Here is a 23,074-nt window from a genome sequence, read left to right on the forward strand (position 1 = left end):
GTGGCAGATGTGGCTCAGATCTGACGTGGCTGTGGCGTGGGCCAGCAGCTGTAGTTGTGATTGGACCCCTACTCTGGGAACCTCCGTATGCCAGTGGTGTGGCCCTAAAAACCAAAAAAAAAAAAAAAAAACAATTAGAAAAATGTGGGTCTGTCAGACATGAGTATACATTTTATGAAATTACTGGGACCTACTTTTTTCTTCTGTTAATCCTTTCCTTTTTGATTTTTAAATATTAACCTACTAAACTATGAGTATCAACAACAGAGCCAGGGATGGTTTAATTCCACCTCTGACCTTGGTGCTTGGGGCAAGCCTGAAGATCTTGTCCATTACACTCCTTGGAGAATGAATGACCTTTCCAGGAAGCCCCAAAAAAGACACTGGGTGAGGACTTGGAGCCCTTTGTACCTAGAATAGATCTCTGGTTTCATTCTGCCTCAGAACAAAACAAACTTTTCCCCTATTCATATTCAAGCCTCTGCTTAATTTAGGATTGCTGTATATCCATATGCCATTTAGTGATTTGAATGAGACTAAAAGTTACAGATAAGAACTAGTTTGGTTCTTTTGGGAGACTGTTTTCTAACAAATAGCTTGCATCCTCTTTATTTAGTTTGAAGGGACACTCTTCATTTCATATATGCCTAAAGCTAAATTACTTTTTTTCTTTGCTGAAAGCATTGTCTTGGGTAAGAAAGACAACTTGATTAAGTGTAGCATTTGAACTGCATTTTAAGGAATGTGAGATGGAATACTAAAGGCAACTCCTTCCTAAATTGAAGCTATGAGCCCAGACTCAGGCATCCCCTTTGAATAGCCTGTATTCCTGTTCAAAGGAGGTGAGGGAAGAAGTTCTTATTGTGGCTCAGTAGGTTAAGAACCTGATTAACATCCATGAGGACGCAGGTTTGATCCCTGGCTTTGCCCAGTGGGTTAAGGATCTGGCGTTGCTGTGAACTGTGCTGTAGGTCGCAGGTGGGGGCTTGGATCTGGCGTCACTGTGGCTGTGGCTGGCATCTGTAGCTCCAATTTGACCCCTAACCCAGGAACTTCTATATGCCCCAGGTATGGCCCTAAAAAGCAAAAAAAAAAAAAAAAAGGACACGAAGGTATATACCTGTAACTGCCTGGCAAAGGGAACATTGTCCTGTCTTATGTATCTTTAACTGAAGTGAGAAAAGACCCTTTGTGACCTAGTTTAAGATAATAAAAGGAAAACTCTGGAAATGTTTTCCACATAGTTTGAGTACCCAGATTGTTTTTATGCCTAAGTTTTCTCTAATGTTTGGGAAAAAGTATCTGTTTTCTCATTGTGAATATTGAGGTATGTTTCAAGCTTTCTTTGCTCTCATCAGTTGAAGAGAGTGTGTATGTGAATGTGTGCATGTGTGTGTGTGTGTGCGTGTGTAATTTCTTAACTGCTTGTCACTAGGTGGTGCTGATACAAATTCTACTGTAGAACTAAGAATAAGTAGGTTTGCCTGCTTATATTAGAATTCTAGTTACATTTATATATTTATTAAGCTAAGGTAAGAAAATTGTTCACTTCATTTTAGTGATGTAGAAAGTAGGGAAGACTGTGAACTATCGATTGAAAAAGTCTCTTCCTTCCTGCCTAATTCCAAAATCACCTCTGGTCTAGACCATCCTTTGAAGGCTAGACTATTTCCACAAGTATCTTAGGGTACATTCGGAATATGCAGGTTCTCCCTGTAGTGATTGTGAAACTGATCTGGTTTTAATTGTCCTTATTATCTCCCAGCCTGAGGACATTTAAGGGACAATTCTAATCTCCTAGAGTTAAATTGAACCTGTGAGAGTTCCCGCTATGGCACAACGGGATCGGGAGAATCTCTGCAGCACCAAGAGTGCAGGTTCAATCCCCAGCTGGGCACAGTGGGTTAAAAGATCCGGCATTGCCGCTGCTGTAGCACGGGTCGCAACTGCGGCTTGGTTCTGATCCCTGGCCTGGGAACTCCATATGCCATGGGACAGTCAAAAACAAACAAACAAACAAAATTGGACCTATGAATGTCTCCTGGACCTCTCATTGCAGTCTTGAATGTACTTCCCAAAGTAGAATTGGATTTGTCTCTCATGTTGATAGCAATATATTGATGTGAAAACTATCTGTGGTACCCCCAATTTATGGGTTGAGAATTGAGTCACAGAAAGGAAGTGATTTGTCCTTTAATGTGACCCAGTAGAAAAGATTCTAAAATAAAAAACATTTTTAAACCTACAACTATTTTTTAATAATTGATAAACAGGAGTTCCCGTCGTGGCGCAGTGGTTAACGAATTCAACTAGGAACCATGAGGTTGCGGGTTCGGTCCCTGCCCTTGCTCAGTGGGTTAACGATCCGGCGTTGCCGTGAGCTGTGGTGTAGGTTGCAGACGTGGCTCGGATCCCGCGTTGCTGTGGCTCTGGTGTAGGCTGGCGGCTACAGCTCCGATTCAACCCCTAGCCTGGGAGCCTCCATGTGCTGCAGGAGCGGCCCAAGAAATAGCAAAAATAAAATAAAATAATTGATAAACAGAAATATAAAATTTACTTCTCACATGGTAATAAAATACTGAACTCTTTAATGAAAAATTCTGTATGTCAGGAGGTTATTGATCTTATCAGGGCAACCACAGCCATCAGTTTATGTTTTGATTAGAATAATCACTATAGGAAAAAGCCATAACCTCAAGATCACAAATTAGTGATAGCCTAGAGGTCAAATCCAGACTTGCTAGATGTATGTGTTTTGGCTTACACAATACTTTTAAAATTCTTAGTTGGCTGCCAAGATTTAAAAGAGGTTTCACGTGTGGGCCCAGATTTCTTATTTCTCTTGGAATACAATGGATGATCTCTAGACTCTGGGCCTCAAATTGAGTGGCCTGGCTGCAAACCCCTTAAAACAGGGTATATATTCTCTAATTCACAGTCCTCACTGTGTCCTCTTTTTTTCTACACACAATCTGCTTCATTTATTTGATAACCTGCTTGACCTGTTTAAGCTTTTGTGTTATCAGACATGTTATATCAATAGTGATGTCAAATTCTTGACTTTCAATTCTGTATTGCATACAATCCAAGAAAAATTAAGGATCAAGCATCAGATGTAAATTTTTAAAAATCATTGCTGATACAAAGGCAAGTGGCATAGAATATCATTTATATATTCAATGCATACTGAGTTTTCCACCTTATATAAGACACTAAGAAACATTGCCCTCAAGGACTTCACAGTCTAATTGAAGAAATAGACTATGCCCACATTACAGTACAAGGTTAAATGTGTGTAAATACAAAAAATATTGGGAGTTGTGAGAGCTGGTGGTGGTCAGTCTTGACTGAAAAGACAAGGATGGGTTTCATGGCAGCAGTTATTGAGCTGGGCCTCAAGAGTTTAATTTCAGGAGGCCAATATAGATGAACCGCAGCACCATAGACTGACTAGAAGGTGATCAAGGACCTGCTAATAATTTGGCTCAGCAAGAAGAAAGTATGAGATAAGGTGATTTGATGTGATTTGATTTTTTGACCACTGCATATGGAACTTCCCAGGCCAGGGATCAAATTTGAGCCACACTTGTGACCTATGCCACAGGTACGGCAACACTTGGTACTTAACCTGCCACACTACAGCAGGAACTCCAAGGTGAGGTGGCTTTTTTTTAAAAAAAAGTAGAAGTCTTTACATATTAGGCTGTTGAGTTAGACTTTCTTTGGGAGCAGTGCAGAGTCCTTGGAAATTTGGATTAGAAGAACCACATTCTTAGAGTTCTACATTAGAAGGTTAGTCTGAAGCATTCAGTATATAGGACAAGTTTACATATGAGAGCTAGGTGATGAACAAGATATGTTAAAACTGTTCACATGGGGTCAAGTGAGAAAAAATTGGAATCTACATTGTGAATAGATAAAGAGAAGAATAATGAGGTGAAAGGGGGTGGGGGGATGCACCGAGGGTTTGGGATGGAAATGCTATAAAATTTGGTTGTGATGATCCTTGTACAGCTAGAAATGTAATAAAATTCATTGAGTAATAAAAACGATAATGAGGTAAAAATTGGTGTGACTTGGCAACTGATCAGAGAGGATATTAAGGGCTTTAGCCTGGATTGATTTTTTTTTTAATATTAAACAACTTTTTTCCTTAGAGTTTACCATAGGGCTGATGAATGATTATAGGCACGAGTTTGTGCCATTAGATATTCACAGTTTGCTTTCATACTTTAAATATTACTCATCACCCAAAGTTTAAATATCCATTCGGTTTTGATTTAAAAAAAAAAAAGCAAAACTACCTGCATTATAGAGAAGAAATCAATTCATCTTTTAGTTCCCTTTACCTCTGTTTTGTTCTTCACTTTGTGTTGGCAACAGTGTATGTTTAGGGAAATCCAGTCTAACCAAATCATCTAGGGAAAAAAAAAGATTTAAAGACAAACAAAAACTTTTGTCTGAAATACAAAATCCTTATAAAGTCAGATTGCTTATCAACATCCATTTTCATGTTAGTACTCCTAAAGACACTTAGTAACAGGAAAGCTTTTTGTAGTACTGGAAATCGGGGATAACATCACTCTTCTTCAGCACGTCTGAATTTGGTAGTATGTATATAAGATTCTAAGTTTAATTGGTCTTTGCAACACATCAATTTTGATTTACAAGTTTGATGTGCTAAATGCAGGAAACCTTCCAAAATAAATATATGGAAATATTTTTCTGTCCCAGCCATATCCCAATTCCTTATGCTGTCAGGTTTTTGGTAGACCCCTGAAGCAGTCTACCAAAGAACTTGAAAACAATAAATGAATAATGGGAATAAATAATTGCCCTGTCTCTGTTGCCTTCCAAAAAATGGTACCTGGATTACTGGCATACAGGCAAATATGTGCATATCTGTGGGGTCAGATTGTGCTGTCCTGATTCTAGGGGGAAAGCCTCAAGATAAACCTGGAGGCATATGGTTGATATAATAATAAGGATGTCCTGGAGTTCCTGCTGTGGCACAACAGGATTGGCAGCATCTCTGCAGCACCAGGACACAGGTTCAATCCCAGCCCAGCACAGTGGGTTAAAGGATCCAGCATTGCCACAGCTGCAGCATAGGTCACAACCGTGGCTGGAATCTGATTCCTGGCCCGGAATGCCATATGCCTTGGGGAAGCCAAAAAATGGGAACAAAGGAAAAAAGGGTATCCTTAGGGATCAGAGTCTCTTAAGCATCCACTAGCTCACTCTGCTAACACCACAGCATAGGGGGTTCAGTAGCGATTGGATCAGCAGCATTACGGGGTCTCATAGTGGCTCATTAAATATTTGTGCTTGACCAGCTGCAGTTATTGCAAAACCTACTGAGACCCTGGAACTCGGGCTTTATGCATGAGTAAGTTTATATGAAGACTATTAATCTAGGGTAATTGCTGCTTCTTGATTTCAAATTGGCTCTTTTTGTAATGTAAGATCAAACTCTTCAGCAAGTAGCCAACAAGCTAAACTCTCAATTATACAGTTCTCTGGATTCATATGCAATTTATTTAATTCTTTTTGTTTTAAAAGCAAAATTCTTATTACAAATGTACTTCTATATAGTGGGTTCTTTTCTTATATAACACATTCTAATAAACTATTTCTCTTTAGCATACAAACGACTAGATGGTTCGACCGAATGCTGTAACAATCACAGCCTTACAGATGTGTGCTTTTCCTATAGAAATAATTTTAATAAACGTTTGGTAAGTTGTCCCTGAAGCAATCTTGCTTGCCTGATACAATTATTGCAAAATAAGCATATAGAACTAAAATGGAATCTATAAAAGCATCACCCTTTTGCTTTGTATCATTTTATTAAAATCTCTATGTTTCACATATCATGTTTCGTTTGAGAATCTTTAAAAATGTTACAGTGTTAATATCTTATGCGGCCTAAATGGAATAATTGAATCTGATTTATAGTAGATAAACATAAATGGCACTTCCTTTATATGAACTTCATTCCTAATATGCTAGGTGACATGAAAGATATTGAAGGAATGTTAACCTGCTGTTTTTCTTGTTAAATCGTTTTTAGTATTGACTAATTACTATTTTATCCCTAGCATACATGTCTACCTGCCCGGAAAGCAGTTGAAGCCACCCAAGTTTGTAGAACCAATAAAGATTGTAAAAAAAGCTCAAGTTCAAGTTTCTGTATAATACCTTCTTTGGAGACTCATACTCGCTTAATAAAAGTGAAACACCCACCTCAGATTGATATGTTGTATGTAGGACACCCACTGCACCTTCATTACACAGGTGGGTATTATTGTGGTAGACCCTCAGAACATCATGAAGATGGCATATATTCTCAGTGGTAGAAACTCAGTAAGAATCTTGCATTAATTTTATTTATTGTATTTGATCACCTTTCAAAGTCTTGCTAACTTGTTCTTAAGCATTAAGTGAAATCTAAGCAGTAGGAAAATAATCTGATTTTATAAAGCAGGATGAAGCTGAACCCCATGTCTGCCTATGGAGAGTGATGCATTTTTCCTTCACCACCATTTGTGTCCAAGTCTCTGAAAGTTTATTAAATCTATCCAAGCTACCAGAACAGTAGCAAGAACAACATGTGCCAAAGAATACCAGGAATCATAGTGATAATGGCCATAAAATAATTTTTGTATGACACATGAATTTTATATGAATATAATTTCAAAGCCAGGCCAGCGTAGTTGATTTAGTAGTGGCAGCATGATTGGATTAAATATATAACTTTTCCATATGGTTGAAAATCATATAGTCTAACTTTGTTGTACAAGATTTTCTTATGTTCCTTTTTTTAATAATAGTTTTATTGAAATAAATTCATATACCATACAATTCACCCTTTTAAAGTATACAATTCAGTAGTTTTTAATATATTCAGAGTTGTATAACCATTGCTACAGTCTAGTTCAAGAAAATTTTCATCACCCCACAAAGAAAGCCATACCTATTAGTCATTCATTCCATTTCTCAACACACGCCACCACCACCACCGCAGCCCTTGCCAACTACTAATCTACTTTCTGTTTCTGTAAATTTGCCTCTTCTGCACATAAAATTTAAATGACTATATGTAAAATTTTGTGACTATGTGAAACTTAGCATAATGCTTTCAGGATTCATTCATATTGTAGTATGTGGTCAGTATATCATTTCCTTTTTATGGCCAAATAATATTCCATTGTATGGCCATATTACATTCTCTGTATTTATTCATCAATTGATGAACGTGTAGGATTTATGTTACTCTTTAAAGAATCTCTCATTGCTCCATAGTCATAACCTAAGATACAATTTGCGTCATTCTTCTTATTTATGAGTTTGACACTAGGCGACTCTGAAGTACAGATAATTACATCATCCTCAACAAATGTAAAAATGTTCCTTTTTAGGTAATTCAGAAATGTGTGCTATGGATTCTCTCTAATTACAAGAGAGTCTTTAAGTGTTTTGAAGTAAAACAGGATTGTGGAATCCACAAAGTGGAAGAGACCTTAAAAATCCCTTAGTCTTTTTTTTTATGGCCCCCCGGTGGCATATGGAGTTCCTGGACAAGGAATGAAATCCAAGCCAGAGTTGTGACCTACACCACAGCTGCAGCACCGGGATCCAGCATTGGGCCAGCGATCCAACCTGCCTCCCTGCCACTGACTGCAGAGGCACCATCGATCCCGTTGTGCCGTAGCAGGAACTCCGAAAATCCCCCTAGTCTTAATCCTAATTTTAGGAGTGAAGAGAAATTTAGACCAGAAAGAGATTAAGTGCCATAGTAGTTGGAGTGAATTTGATTTTAAGGTTATACCTCTTTGAAAGAATAAGGACTCTAGTGTATTTTTAAAGTCAGTCTCTGTGTTTGGTAATCATACTTGGTATATAATCAGTTTTATCTTACTCTTACCTCAAAATATAAGTACACACTGGGACATGAATTTCTCTATTACACTATGTTTATTTGATGTTCTAGTATTACCAGTTGCTTTCATCCGCGAGGCATTTGGCCTGCCTGCATTTGTTTGGGGAGGGCTTTCTCAATCAATTTAATAGGCCAGCCCAATTTTTAGCCATATGGTAAAGTTCACATGCTGTTGCTTATCTGTATAAATAATATTCATTATTGTTTTTCTTTTTTAGTGAGCATCACCAGTTTTATCCCACGTTTCAACTTCCTAAGCATAGATCTGCCTGTGGTTGTGGAGACATTTGTCAAGTATCCTTTCTGGTGTGAAAAATGTTCTAAAAGCACACTACTTGGAACTGGTATGTTTTACCTTGAGTAGAGAGCATGCACAGACCTTACAAGTGCCAATCAATTGCTAATAACTTAAAAAAAAAAAAAGAGAGACTCTAAAGTTGAAAAAAATCAGAAAGTACCTAGCAAGGAAGAAGTCAGGAAAGAGATTGACTGGTAAAAGAGAAAGGTGAAGATGAGGAAGGGATGGAACCAGAATACAAATTGGGAGTTGAAGTTAGAGGTCCGAAAATGTTTAGTACGAGGATGAATGCTTCAGCAACTAATTGCGTGATGAATTCCACCCCTTCTGAGCCTGTTAGCTCTGACCAGGTGGAAGAATGAATAAGGGAGATCAAACTGGTTCCACTACTAAAACAGCATTCAGAGGACAAAGTCTCTTGTATTCTTTAGTCTATTACGTTTGCAAATAAAAGAAGAGATTTTAAGGCGTTCTCTGGTGGCTCAATGGATTAAGAATCTGGTGTTGTCACTGCTGTGGCTTGAGTTACGGCTGTGGCGCGGGTTTGATCACTGGCCCAGGAACTTACATGTGCCATGGGTGCAGCCAAAAAGAAAAGATGAAATTTTAAATCGATAATTATATAGAATTTGGATAAACTGAACAGTTTGGAAAGGTTCTTCATTTTTGTTACTTTTAAATATTTTTAAATTTCTTAATGATTTGCAGAAAAATGAGATGGAAAACAAATGAGCAAATTAGGAACAAATGAGTTGCTAAAAACTGTGTTCAGTCAAGATTGTACCTTCTTGACTACAGCTTTGTCTCAGAGGTATTTATACTATGACCTTACAGGTGATAGTAAAGTAGTGTTCGAGGAGCCAGATCTTTATAAATCTAATGTAAGTATACTTTGTAAGGATCAAAAAGTAGTTTTCCCTTATTTCTCAGTCCTTCCATATTCCTTTCCCTTATTGTATCATTAAAGGGTTAGAAAAAGTTCGTCTTCCTAGGAGTTCATTACAGATTGCCACAGTTTGCAAACGGTTGGCTTTCATTTTTCTAGTCAAGATTTTTGAACTTCAAAATAAGCCATTTGTTTTAAATAGTAGAAATCTAAGAAGGAATTACCTTTACTAGTGGGCAGAGATTTAAAGAAAGGAGGGAAGTCACCTATAATCACAAATCCAGTCCTAGTAAAATACCTGCTTCTGATTCCCAAGAAATGTGCTTGCATACAGACCTCGCTGTGGGCTCCTTGACTGACTTTAACCAGGTACCTGATTTCCCTCTCAGGAGCTCTGGCTATTGTTAATGCAGTGCCCTGCTTTGCTTTGGACGGACAGTGGATTTTAAACTCTTTCCTAGATGCTACTCTTACCTCAGTAATTGGAGACAATGACGTCAAAGATCTGATAGGATTTTTCATCTTGCTTGGTGGCAGTGTACTTTTGGCTGCCAATGTGACCCTGGGACTCTGGATGGTTACAGCCCGGTAATATTTGCTCTCATTTGATAGAATCTCTGAGCTACAATATACAATATTGAAAACCTTACTTGGTATGAAATATAAAGTGTTTCCTTAAAATTACATTTTAGCCAAGAACTTAAGTTCTTCCTTTTTCCAGAGTATCCAAACTCTGGGATGAGGAATAAACAGAAGAAATGACAGGCATAGTCCCTGATTACCTTCTAGTTTTAATGACCGAACCTACAAACTTCAGACAGATGCTTGTGGAACAATTTCTAAACCAGTGCAGATTCATGTTAAACCATTTTTATGTGACTGTATGTCCTGTTGAAATAATATAAAGGAAAACAGAATTGGGTGGGATTAATTAGGAAAAACTTCTTGAAAAAGTATCATTAATCCAGATTTGAAGGAGGCCAGACTTTGGCCAAATAGAAGGGTGAGCATTTTCTTGGCCTATGTCTCTTGTCCTTTTGTCTTGTTTGAGAAGTATTTTAAAATTAAATACTGTATTATTTTGTACTCTTGACAACTGAGATTACAATTAAATTAATAAAATTCCGTAAAAGAATCTGCTGATAGGAAAGGGAAAATCTTTGTCAAATGATGCCAAATACATGAACAAATAGGAAGTACAGTCTATAATATTGTGAAACATGTTTTGCCCAACAAGAGTTGCCCCTTTGATAATATGTCCCTGTACTCTCATAAAGCAGCACTAGCCTTGACATTCACAGTGAGCTGCGGGAACCATCTCCCATCTGCAGCATGTGAGCTGAGGCACTTAGGGGTGAGCCTTAGAGCTGAGCCAGGTGCGTCTTGTGGCAAATCACAAGGCAGATGGCAGGACCTTCTGCAGTCCTGGTTACCATTCTCTACAGAGCTGTAAAGCTTGGAACGCTTCAGGGGTAGACATTTTCTCTTGTGCTGCTGGGGCTAACTGGGGCCTAGCTCCTGGGTTCTGTCTTCAGGAAGCAACTACCTTAAGCCCTGAACTATACTCTGTCCTCATCAGTGGCTCCCATGTTCCTCTTTGTTGGGTAATTAAATACATAGTCCTTGTTTTCCATCTTTCCTCTAAGCTACCTCTGTGCGTCCGTGAAAGACTTGATAGTACAGTGAGAATGGCTACATGTGAGTACACACGTGGATTTGCCAGAGCCTGGAAACTGGCTCTTGAGCCCAAAAGAGCCCTGCCTAGTTTGAGATCTTTGAGACAGGAGATGTAGCCATGGGTGATCCAGGAACTCAATAGGCCAGTGTGAAACTATTGGTCTTAGGAAGTATATAAGCATGCTGTTTGTTTGATGAAAAATACGTGCTTCTCTCATATACTCAAGAACTTTAACAGTCTTGTATCCAACTCTTTCACTAAGTGAGGTATTCATGGGGTTCACCTCTTTGAGTCACCGAGTTGCTCTTTAGGCACTAGAACTTTGTAGTCATTTTTAAGGAAGTTTAGGTTGTATTATAAATCTGCCTGCCTTCTTAAACAGAAATTATATATTGAATATAATTTAACTTTTTTTAAGTAACTTGAGGTCATCAGTTATTGCCACTACTTAAAACCATAGGAATTACTGGTTTATCCTAGGAAAAAGGCATTTGTTCTATTTTAGGCAGACAGTATTCCAGAATTAAAGTATATTAGCAGAGTAATGCTCAGACCTGTTCAGGTAGTAAAGCTTGGGGAATACTATGAAATACTTACCTAATTAATTTGATTACATTAACAAAGCAGAATAGAAATGCTGTATATGTGCAGGGTTTTTTTTTTTTCTTTTTTAAAAATTTTTTATCGTAGTTGAGGGTTTGCTGTGTTGTTTTTTTTTTTAACTGAGAAAAAATTTTAGTAGATGAAATCTTAGCTGTTAACTTCATTTTCTGAATAGAAAAATAACCCCAAACACCTCATTTTCTTACAGCTTTTAAACACCTTGGTCTTTTGCTCCATAGGGTCAGGATTTGGGAATGCTCTGTTAGGATATTGAGCAGATAGTCCCATTTTTACAAAAATGGCCTCATTGTTTAAGAAAGGAAACATTTCTCTTCAGCTTGACTGTGGGCACTTCTAGAGCAAGGATTGTGTCATTCTCATGTTTGCATCCCAGGCACAGTGCATGAGACATCAAAAGTACTTAATAAATGTGGTCGAATGGATAATGATTAGTGTTATTTATGGGTTAGAAGAGCATGTTTCTATTTAAGTAAGCTGTAAAAAAGTGTTATTGAGTATTTACTGTAAATATATGTCAGCATAAAAAATAATAACTTGGAAGGTCTTTTGTGTCCCTGGTATGTTATCATCTTGATGAAAATAATCCATTTTGGTTTTTGAAGAGCAATTAGAAAAATGAATTATTCTGAGGATTTGAAGAAAATGTTCTGTGTTGTCACATTGTTCAACAGTAAAACTTTCAGTGTTCCAACTGCATTGTTTACATTGGTGAGAGATGTTTTTAATCACTTACAGTCTGTAAGAATGTATATATTCTTTTCAGCATCTCAGTTTGAAAAGACATGCAGGTTAAACTTGACCTTTTGATAATCGCCCTTATAGGTCATTATCTGTTCTAATGGTAACGTGTAAACATGCTTCATGGATATGTGGCTCTCAGTCATCAGTTTGTCCTGTGGTTATTTATTGAATGTCCACATACTAATGGTGCACAGGTGTTTTTTTTCTATAAATCTTTCAACTGAGATGTAATTCATTCTTAGGCTTTAACTTGAAGATATCATAGTTGCTGGCATTTGATGTTTAGCAATAAAAGAATAAATGTGTACCAGCATTCCATGTTTTATCATCTATGTGTTGTCTTTTTTTTTTTAATTTGTATTCCTCTCTGTCAAAATTGTTCCCTTTACGTAGAGTAAAATCTTAGATGTTTTTAAATTCGTGATTCTAAAAGCAGCCTTCAGTTTTCACTCAAGCATTCTGTATGTGAAAGTTGTTGGCAGGCCACAGAAAAGTATTTTTAAATGAAATTCCTGTGCCCTCACTACTGTTTTAAAAATGGCCTGTTCATGGATGAGGAAAGAGGACCATCATGTTTCATTTCATTGGTGTCTGACAGAAGTCTTCCCTTAGTCTGTGCTTTTAGGAATATATGAAAATTTCACCTATGACATGAGGTTCTTCTTCACCTTTTGCCTTAGTGCTTCCTCCTTTGTCGACAGAGCCAACTTCCCTAACACACACACACACACACACACACACACACACACACAGACACACACAGACACACACTTTCTTTCTCTCTCTCTCCTTCTCTCTCCCTCCCCCTCTTCCTCTCCTTTCTTGGTTACTAAGGCCAGATAAAATAGGCTGGGAATTTAGCCCAATTGCTGATTGGCTAGCTCCATTTCACACCTCCTCTTTGCTTCTGATCTCATTACACTACTGTTAAGAGCCACAAGACTAGATGACTGATTATCTCTCAGCTTTATTGAGATATAATACCATAAAGTTCACCTGTTTAAAGTATATGATTCAATATAATCTAATTTTCTTTTAATTACTCATCAAACAGTAGTATACATATGCTTTAGTATAGCCTTTTTAGTACATGAACATGTGATAAAAGGAAGAAAAAAACTGTTTCAGTTATTTCACAGCTATTTTAACTCTGGAGTGGTTTTCAGCATTGGAAAAGAGTCGAGTACCAAAAAAAAAATTTTTTTTGACCACGCCTGCAGAATGTGGAAATTCTTGGGCCAGGAGTTGAACCCACACCACAGCAGTGATCCAAACCACAGAAGTAACAACACTAGACCTGCTGAGCCACCATGGAACTCCAGAAATTTATTTTTAAGGTAAAATATGAGGATATACTTCATTGAAAAAATAAGCCTTTTTAATTAGTGAATTTGCAAGCTACTCTTGTTGCTTAGGCCATATGAATTTGAATAATCCATTTTACATTTTATCAGACCATGGAAAATGAATTCAATGAGGGGAATGCCTCTATTTCAGAACTGTTGCTACAGTAGGTTATATTCAGGGTGGAGATAGAAAAAAGAGCTAAAGGAAGTTGCAGTTCTAATTACCAAGCAGGTTGTATAGTGTAATTTGATTTCCCATTAAAGAAAGAAAAAAACACTCTTATATCTTAGTTTTTTTTTAGCTAAAGATTGATGGATATTTAATAATTGTTCCTTCTTATTATCTGAATGCTTCTCAGACTTCTTTACTCAAGTGCTTCTGACACTGTGGAGGAGGGAAAATCCAGAAGTATCAAAGAGTAGAACCAGGTATTGTCTCTCCGTCCTCCTATAAAATTAAATCTCAGGAGTTCTCTCTGGCACAATGGGATCAGTGGCATCTCTGCAGCACCAGGGCACAGGTTCAATCCCCACCCCAGCACAGTGGATTAAAGGATCTGGCTTTGCTGCAGTTGTGACGTAAGTTGCAACTGGCAGATCACAGCTGTGCCTCAGATCTGACCTCTGGCCTAGGAACACCATGTGCCATGAAGCGGCCAAAAAAATAAATAAGTCTCACTTCATCTTAAATTCATGTGGATTTTACATCCCATTAATCAGGCATCACAAAGCCAGTTCTATATATATATTTTTTTGGGGGGGGGTCTTTTTTTGTTTTTCTCTGGGGCCACACCCGAGGCATATGGAGGTTCCCAGGCTAGGGGTCTAATCGGAGCCGTAGCCACCGGCCTACGCCAGAGCCACAGCAATATGGGATCCGAGCCGCGTCTGCAACCTACACCATAGCTCATGGCAACACCAGACCCTTAACCCACTGAGGGAGGCCAGGGATCGAACCCGCAACCTCATGGTTCCTAGTCAGATTTGTTAACTGCTGAGCCACGACGGGAACTCCCATAAAGCCAGTTCTCTTAAAGATACGAAACTGTAAATAGTAAAGTAATTAAACGTTAAATAATATTAAGTTTTTCTTCATGTCTGAAACATGTTTGTAGAAAGTAGTTTATAACAGCTGGTCTAAAGACTAAGTGACAGTCTATATTTGTGTTTTTGGATCCATAGTGAAATAAAGATAATGTATATTATCTCTAATTACAAAATATTGTATGTAGGGAGTTCCTATCGTGGCTCAGTGGTGAACGAACCTGACTAGCATCCATGAGGACACAGGTTCAATCCCTGGCCTCACTCAGTGGGTTAAGGATCTGGCGTTGCCATGAGCTGAGGTGTAGGTTGCAGACGTGGCTTGGATCCCATGTTGCTGTGGCTGTGGTGTAGGCCAGTGGCTACAGCTCCAATTAGACCCCTAGCCTGGGAACCTCCATATGCCGTGGGTGCAGCCCTAAAGAGACAAAAAGACAAAAAAAAAAAAAAAGTATGTATACTGTTAAAAGGTTGCAGTAATTTCACTTAACACTTCTGGATTGCTCTCCAGAAATGGCTTTCTATAACTGACATTAGTCAGCAAAGCATGAGGGTTTCACGTTCCCCCACAACCTTACCTTTACCTAAATTATCTGACTTCCATGTTCTGACAAATCCCTTAGGTGCAAAAGGGCATATCCTTAAATTTGCATTTCTCATATTACTAATAAGATTGTACGTCCATATATTTGTTTAGCCATTTGGATTTTTCATTCTGCCAATTGCTTATTGATATCCTTTGTTCCATTTTCCATCAAGTGTCCTAAATTTTTCTTATTGATCCATAGGAATAGGGATCGACAAACTACAGCTTGAGGGCCAAATCCTGCTTACCATGTATTTTTATAAATAAGTTTTTATAGACACACAACCATTATTCACTTCATTTATGTATTGTCCATGGTTGCTTTCATGCTACAACAGCAGCGTTCAACAGTTGCAACAGAGAACATATGACCCACAAAACCTAAACTATTTACTTTCTATTTACACAACAATCCATGTTCTAGATAACAATCTCTTGTCTCTTTTACATGTTGCAAATAATTTTTCCTGGTCTATCACCTATCTGTAAATACTTATGTTTGAGGTCCCTTCTGGAGCAAGGATCCTTAGTTTGATATAGTCAAATCTATTAATTTCTTGATTCGTTGTTTGTATTTTGTGTCTTACTTAAAAAGTTCTATCCTGTCCCAAAGTCACAGTAATACCTTATACTTTCTTCTTTTTGCTTTAGAATTGTATTTTCACAATGTGATCTTTAATTTCTAGAATATATGGTGTGAGGTAGGAAATTGAGGTTTATTTTTCTATATAAAATGAACTATCTTTTGGAGTTCCCTTTGTGGCTCAGCAGTTAACAAACCCAACTAGTATCCATGAGGATGTGGGTTCCATCCCTGGCCTTGCTCAGTGGGTTAAGGATCTGGCATTGCCATGAGTTGTGGTGTAGGTCACAGATGTGGCTCGGATCCTAGGTTGCTGTGGCTGTGGCATAGGCCTGCAGCTGCAGCTCCGATTAGACCCCTAGCCTGGGAACTTCCATATGCCATGGGTGCAGCTGTAAAAAGCAAAAACAAAAACAAAAACTGAACTATCTTTAAAATAGATATAAACGTATTTTCCTTTATAAGATTGTTAGTTTACCTACAGTTAATATGATGCCTGACATGCTTGTGTTGCTATTATATATTTAAACTATATTCAGAATGCAGAATTATAACATAAATTTGCACTCATATCTCAGTCTACGCTGGTATTAGATCTTGCCTCCTTTCAGTGGGGCTTTTTGACTTCCAATAACTTTGGGCTAGCTCTGATTATCCAGAGTATCTCCCCAGGCCTTGACCTTTTTAAACACTTCTTCTGCCAATCAAATTGGACTTAAAATCATATTTAAGATGTTGGCTAAGGATCTGGCTCACTGAAACATCAAAATAGCTTGTGTTCTTATATGTATTCATTGATAGTAACATGGCCATTTACATCTGGTGTTACCCAAACTGTCTTAACTCAGAAGGTGGCACTGTGATAAACCAATATCAGGAGAGAATTGGAGTAGATTTAACTCAAGAGGACTAAATCAGACAGTAATAGAAAGCTGTACACAGTCTGGGATATTGCATTTTGAGGTAAGCCTTTTTAAAAATAACTTTTCATTGTTTTTTTTTTTTTTAGCTAGAAAGGAGGCTAAACTTCTTTCTTAATGTCTGTTCTTTTGCAGATTTTTTATCCACATCCTTTGCCCACATTTCCCTTCAGTGATTATCACCTTACTTATCATCATCATTCAGGTTATCTTTTCACAATTAGTTTGCAAACATATTGAACCATGCCTTAGTTTCTTTTACAGATCCCTGACTTCTGTACTTTCCAAGCATTCTTTTCTTCATGTTCAACCACTATGTTTCCACCCTTTTTTTTTTTTTTTTTTTTTGGCCATGCCTGTGGCATGCGGAAGTTCCCGAGTCAGAGATTGAGCCTGTGCCACAGCAGCAAGCCCGGTCGCTACATTGACAACACCTCGGGATTTCAACCCCCTGCACTGCAAGGAACTCATGTTTCCATCCTTTAATGGCTTCTAATTTTCTTCCTAGGCTTTATGTATCACCAGAAATCTACAGTGAGAGGTAGCATTTACCAACTTACATGAATGTTCACTTCTCCAATTCAGGGTATTCCCTCTTCTGTTATGGAAATACCTGGGAAAAAGAGGTTGGTAATCAGGAGTTTACTTGGGGAACATAGGATTGAAACAGAAGGAGATAGATAATGTAATATTTTTGGCCTTAGTAGAAAAACAGTTTATTTCTTACTAGAAAAGAAATACAAGTACATTATAGAAAACATACTAAATGAAAGTAAATTGTAATTCCTTGAAAAAAATAGGATTATATTATAGATAATTAGTAAGCTGCTTTTTAAACTCGACAACATATTACAAGCATTTTTCAATGTTATTAATATTCTAGTGTTATTTTAATGGCCATATAATATTGCAGTGTTAAATTAAGTCAATCTCTATTATTTCCAACTTTGCAATATAAACAAAGCTGTGAGAAATAGCCTTATAACTAGATCTTTTTGCATATCTATAATTTTGGATAATTCTAGAAACTAAGATAATGTTAAAAGAAAAATTGCTGTATTGAAATTAAAGTTTTTTACTTGTGTACATTTTTATTCATCAATTTATTCTTAGTACCTGGCATATAATAGGTATTCAATAACCCTTTTTTTTTTTAATGATTGTTATTTTTTCCATTATAGTTGGTTTACAGTGAACAACGTTTTGTATATACATACTGCCTTGTGGCATTTACATTTTTTTCTATTAATTGGATAAGGAAAAATGGCATCGCATTTTAAGTTGCATTTCTTTGATTGAAAAAGAGGTTGAACATCTTAAAATGTATTTACTGTCCATTGAGGTTTTTTCTTTGCTTTTGTCTCTTTAGGGCCGCACTCACAGCATGTGGAGGTTCCCAGGCTAGGGACTGAATCAGAGCTGTAGCTGCCGGCCTACACCACAGCAACACCAGATCTGAGCTGCATCTGCAACCTACACCACAGCTCACAGCAACACCAGATCCTTAAGCCACTGAGCGAGGCCAGGGATTGAACCTATGTCCTCATGGATGCTAGTCAGATTTGTTTCTACTGAGCTGCAATGGGAACTCCCCGTTGAGTTCTTTTTGTTTATCCCCATCCTTTGTCCATTTTTCATTGCCTTCTTAACTGCTTTTCCTCATCAGCTCAGCTCCACTCTTTGATTTGTTACATATGAATATATTAAAATTTTAAGTATAATGTTTATGTTTTCATATATCATCGTCTGTCCATCTTTACCTTGTGGGTGTCCACCTTTGATGATATGTTTTGAAAGTTTCCTCAAGATTTTGTAAATATTCACAAACATTTTCTTATAATTATCTTATGATTTCATTTTTCAAAGCTTCATATTGTTAATCCACATGCAGTGTATTTTGATATTGGTGCAAGGTAGGGATATAACCTGTGTTTTGTTTTTCCCAAATGCTTAACCAATCATCTCAAAGGAAATGGTTTAGTGTTAAGAGGTATTTCATACCAGCCAGAAAGAGGCATAAATTTATATCCTTTGGAGAGATTAGATATAAGTGAAATTATCTCTAATTTGATAAATCATTCTTATTTGTATGAGGCAACTATTATTTTCCTTTTTTCAATTCAGTCAAGTATATCTCATCTGTTTTAATTTAATAGAGTACTTGAATAATTTATTTTCCTTGAGGTGTTTTTATTTGTATTGAAATATTGTTTCTCATTCCTAAATAATATAGATTAACAATCTAGAGATCATCTTTAATATATATCATTATCTAAAGTTACTATTTTCATCAACTTCTAAATTAAATTTTTTTTTGCTTCTTAAATTTTCAAACTTCAATTCTTCTCTCTGTGGAATTTTAAATATTAGTCTTCAAAGGTAAAAAAAAATCTGTTTTTGGAATAGAGGTCCTGATTTTAAAGTAAGTATCTTCATCTGTTTTCATTACATAATGATTAAGTATGGAATACTGCATTTCTTGATAACTTGTTCAAATATATGCACTAATTTTAGTCATAATTTAAAATCATAAAAATGAGGTTAGGATACTATGAATTTGTGTTTTATTACTTGTAAAAATTTAACTTTTTCTGTTCATAATAAATGCTCGGTTTAAAGCAAGTTGGTTGGGTGTGCTTTTTTCACCCATTTAAAATGTTTTTCAGAATTCTGAGATAATGGTAGGTGGTTTTTTAACTTGCCATGTTTTGAGTATGACTCTTATAAGTATGCTACTCTAAGAGATGCTTATTGGATTAAAAGTGTTCCGTTTTTCTTGCTCATCCCTATTCTGCAGTCATAGGAACTGATACATGTGTTCTGTATTTCTTTTTTTTTTTTTTGTCTTTTTTGTTGTTGTTGTTGCTATTTCTTGGGCCGCTCCCGCGGCATATGGAGGTTCCCAGGCTAGGGGTTGAATCGGAGCTGTAGCCACCAGCCTACGCCAGAGCCACAGCAACGCGGGATCCGAGCCTCGTCTGCAACCTACACCACAGCTCACCGCAACGCCGGATCATTAACCCACTGAGCAAGGGCAGGGACTGAACCCGCAACCTCATGGTTCCTAGTCGGATTCGTTAACCACTGCGCCACGACGGGAACTCCTGTGTTCTGTATTTCATTTAAGAAATATTTATTGGAATTCCTGTCATAGCACAGTGGAAGCAAATCCGACTAGGAACCATGAGGTTGCCGCTTTGATCCCTGGCCTTGCTCAGTGGGTTAAGGATCTGGCGTTGCCGTGAGCTGTGGCGTAGGTCGTAGATGCAGTATGGATCCCCTATTGCTGTGGCTGTGGGGTAGGCCTGCAGCTACAGCTCCAGTTTGACTCCTAGCCTGGGAACCTCCATATGCCATGGATGCAGCCCTGAAAAGCAAAAAAAGAAAAAAGAAAAAATTTATTCTGGGAATTCCCACTGTGACACAATGGGTTAGGAGTTTAACTGCAGGGGCTTGGGTCGCTGTGGAGGCATGGGTTTGATCCTGGACCTGGCACAGTGAGTTAAAGGATCCCGTAATGCCGTAGCTGTGGCTTGGATTCAATCCCTAGCCCAGGAACTTCCATATGCTGTAGGTGAGGCCATTTTAAAAAAAAAAAAAAAAAGCAAGAAAGAAATATTTATTGCATACCTACCATGTTCCAGGCTATGTTCTGGGCTCTGAGGAAACTGCAATAAGTAAGATGATTTTTCTCTTTTGTATTTTAAAAGGGAAAAGGTATTTATTTTTAAAACGGTAAGTATATGCTGAATGCCAACAACTGTTGTAGGCATAGGGTGGCAAGAGATTAAGCTAAGACGGTTAGCAGAAGTTAAGTCCTAGGGAGTTCCCGTCGTGCTTCAGTGGTTAACGAATCCGACTAGGAACCATGAGGTTTCGAGTTCGATCCCTGGCCTCGATCCCTGGCCTCGTTCAGTGGGTTAAGGATCCGGCATTGCCGTGAGCTGTGGTGTAGGTCGCAGATGCGGCTTGGATCCCACGTTGCTGCGGCTGTGGTGTAGACCAGCAGCTACAGCTCTGATTGGACCCCTAGCCTGGGAAACTCCATATGCCATGGGTGTGGCCCTAGAAAAGGCAAAAAGACAAAAAATTTAAAAATAAAAATAAAATCTCCTAACTGCGTAAGTTCTACCAAAAAAAAAAAAAAAAGTCAAGTCTTATATATAGATAGGATAAGGAGAGTATTGACTTTAGCCTACTCAAAACTGGGAACTCAGGAATTCTCTTGTGTTGCAGTGGATTAAGAATCCAGCGTTATTCATGCAGTGGCCTGGCTCACTGCTGTGGCACATGTTCGATCCCTGGCCTGGGAGCTTCCACATGCCTCAGGTGCAACAACAACAACAAAAAAAAAGCGGAGGTGCGGGGATGTCATTCAGAGTTTCAAACAAGAGAGTGCCATCATCAGAATTGCATCTTGGATGGGCCACCTTAGCTGAGGGTAAAGCATGGATTAGAGTGAAGCAAGTCTAAAGCCAAAAAAAAAAATTGATTAGGAGACTATTTCAGTAATCTCAGCAAGAGATGATGATGACATAGAATAGAATGGTGGCAGGAGAGATCAAAAGAGAGAAGAGGACCAACTCAGAAGTCAAATCCACTGTATTTGATGGTTACATTTAGTTTAGGTCCAGGAAGAAGCCAAGAAGTCTTCAAATTTCCAGCTTGGACAAATAGGTGATGGAAGTGCCATTAACAGAGCTAGGAAATACCAGAAAATGAGCAGTTCAGTTTGGAACTCTTGAATCTGAACGCCTGGGAGGACTTTAAGGGAGCCATTGGATGTACAAGTTTGGAACTCAGATTAGCTGGAGATATTACGAATGAGCTGATGCACGCCAAATATGTAATTGAACCCATGGGAGTGGATAGTCCAGGGAGACTGTAAAAGAATGAAAAAGAAAGGAGGTGTCCTAGAATAGAGCTCTCAGAATGCCAGCATTTGGTTAAGAAGGATACGAGGAAGAGGAAACAGAAGGATCTTCAGAAAAATTAGTAAGAAAACCGTAAGTGAGAGTTTGAAATGTAGGGAAGAGCCTGTGTCAAGAAGTCAGTAATGTGAGATGTGGCTGAGAGAGGCTGCAAAATGTTCATGGGATTAGTGGGAGAGAACAGGCCCAGTGCAGCAGGGGAAGCTGAGCCAGGTTGTAGCGGATGCAGGAGTTGCAGGGATCGGGAGGAGGGTGCAGATAGAGAGTCCAAGTGTCAAAAATGCCCTCAAGAAGTTCCATTTGGAAGGGGTGGGGAGAAAGTGTGGGACTTGGTGAAGGATGCGTAGGGAAGTTTTTGTCATTGCTGTTGTCATTGTTTTAGCAATGGGAAGATCATGGGCATATTTTTGGTGCCAGTGGGAAGAACCCTAGAGAAAGAAAGATCATCAAGGGAGGAGATGGGATCCAGAGCACAAGTAAAGCAGCAAACGGGCTGCCCTTTCTAAGAGGGGAGAAAGAGCAGACATAGATCCAGGTGTAGTTATCTGTGGGTTTGATGGAGAACCTCAGGTGAAGTTCTCCCTCAAGCATCACTTGAGTCTTAAGTGTCCAGAATAGTACTGGGCACAGAGTAGGCCCTCTAGAAATCTTTGTTGAGTAAGACAGTCTTCACATGGCTGCAAGAAGCAGTTTAGCCAGCCCTACTTCAAGATAAGACCTGCCAGCAGAGTCACTTGAGGAACAGGCACACCATGCTCTCCTCTGGGATAATAGCATTGAATTTGGTAATTTCAATAATGTTTTGTGTTTACCTGAATTCCCGGGAAACACAGGATCGAAGTAGAAAAGTCAAAGAAGTCCAGAATAAGGCATTGTGGCACAAAAATAATTTTGAGCAGAAGTCATTTGAATTCCTAAAATTCTCTGTCTGCCTAAAAGCAGAACCTCCCAAAAGAATTCAGTTATCATCAATCGCACCTCTAATCTTCTCAAACTATCACGAAGCTATCCTATCCCAGCTATACTCCTAAGGGCCCTTTATCTTTCCAAAAAGTCGTTTGTTTTCCCTAAATGTCCTTTTTCCCCTGCTTCTAAGAAGTCATTTGTTCTTCCACAAGTGCCCCTCTGCCCCTTCCCATCCCCTTTAATTGTTGGTAGATAACCCCTAAATTCTAATTGCCTCCTTGAATCACATCCATTTATATATATAATCAAATCTAGGGTTTTTTTTTTTCTCTTGCTAATGTCTTTTCTCAGTTTGATTTGCAGGCCCCCAAATCATTAACTTAAGAGGGTAGAGGAGTTCCTGCTGTAGCACAGTGGGTTAAGAATCTGACTGCAGCAGATCAGGTCACTGCAGAGACGAGGATTTGATCTCTGGCCCAGCACAGTGGCTTAAAGTATCTGGCATTGTCACTGCTCTGATTCAAATTCAGTCCCTGGCCTGGGAACTTCCATATGCCACAGATGAAGCCGTTAAAGAAAAGAAAAGAAA

The 23,074-nt window shown here is 38.3% G+C and overlaps 1 protein-coding gene across 1 annotated transcript in view; it reads left to right on the forward strand.

The window, feature by feature from the left end:
- The window catches only part of MBTPS2 (membrane bound transcription factor peptidase, site 2), a 40,306-nt gene extending 27,819 nt beyond the window's left edge, over positions 1-12,487 (forward strand). The window contains exons 8-11 of the mRNA XM_047764613.1: positions 5,644-5,738; positions 6,102-6,297; positions 8,161-8,236; positions 9,496-12,487. Coding sequence (XP_047620569.1) covers positions 5,644-5,738; positions 6,102-6,297; positions 8,161-8,236; positions 9,496-9,718 — 590 coding nt within the window. The 3' untranslated portion in view covers positions 9,719-12,487. The remainder of the gene's footprint in view (positions 1-5,643; positions 5,739-6,101; positions 6,298-8,160; positions 8,237-9,495) is intronic.
- Positions 12,488-23,074: the final 10,587 nt, after the last annotated feature.

The sequence above is a fragment of the Phacochoerus africanus genome, chromosome X, assembly GCF_016906955.1.
Source record: "Phacochoerus africanus isolate WHEZ1 chromosome X, ROS_Pafr_v1, whole genome shotgun sequence".
Classification (NCBI taxonomy): Eukaryota; Metazoa; Chordata; class Mammalia; order Artiodactyla; family Suidae; genus Phacochoerus; species Phacochoerus africanus.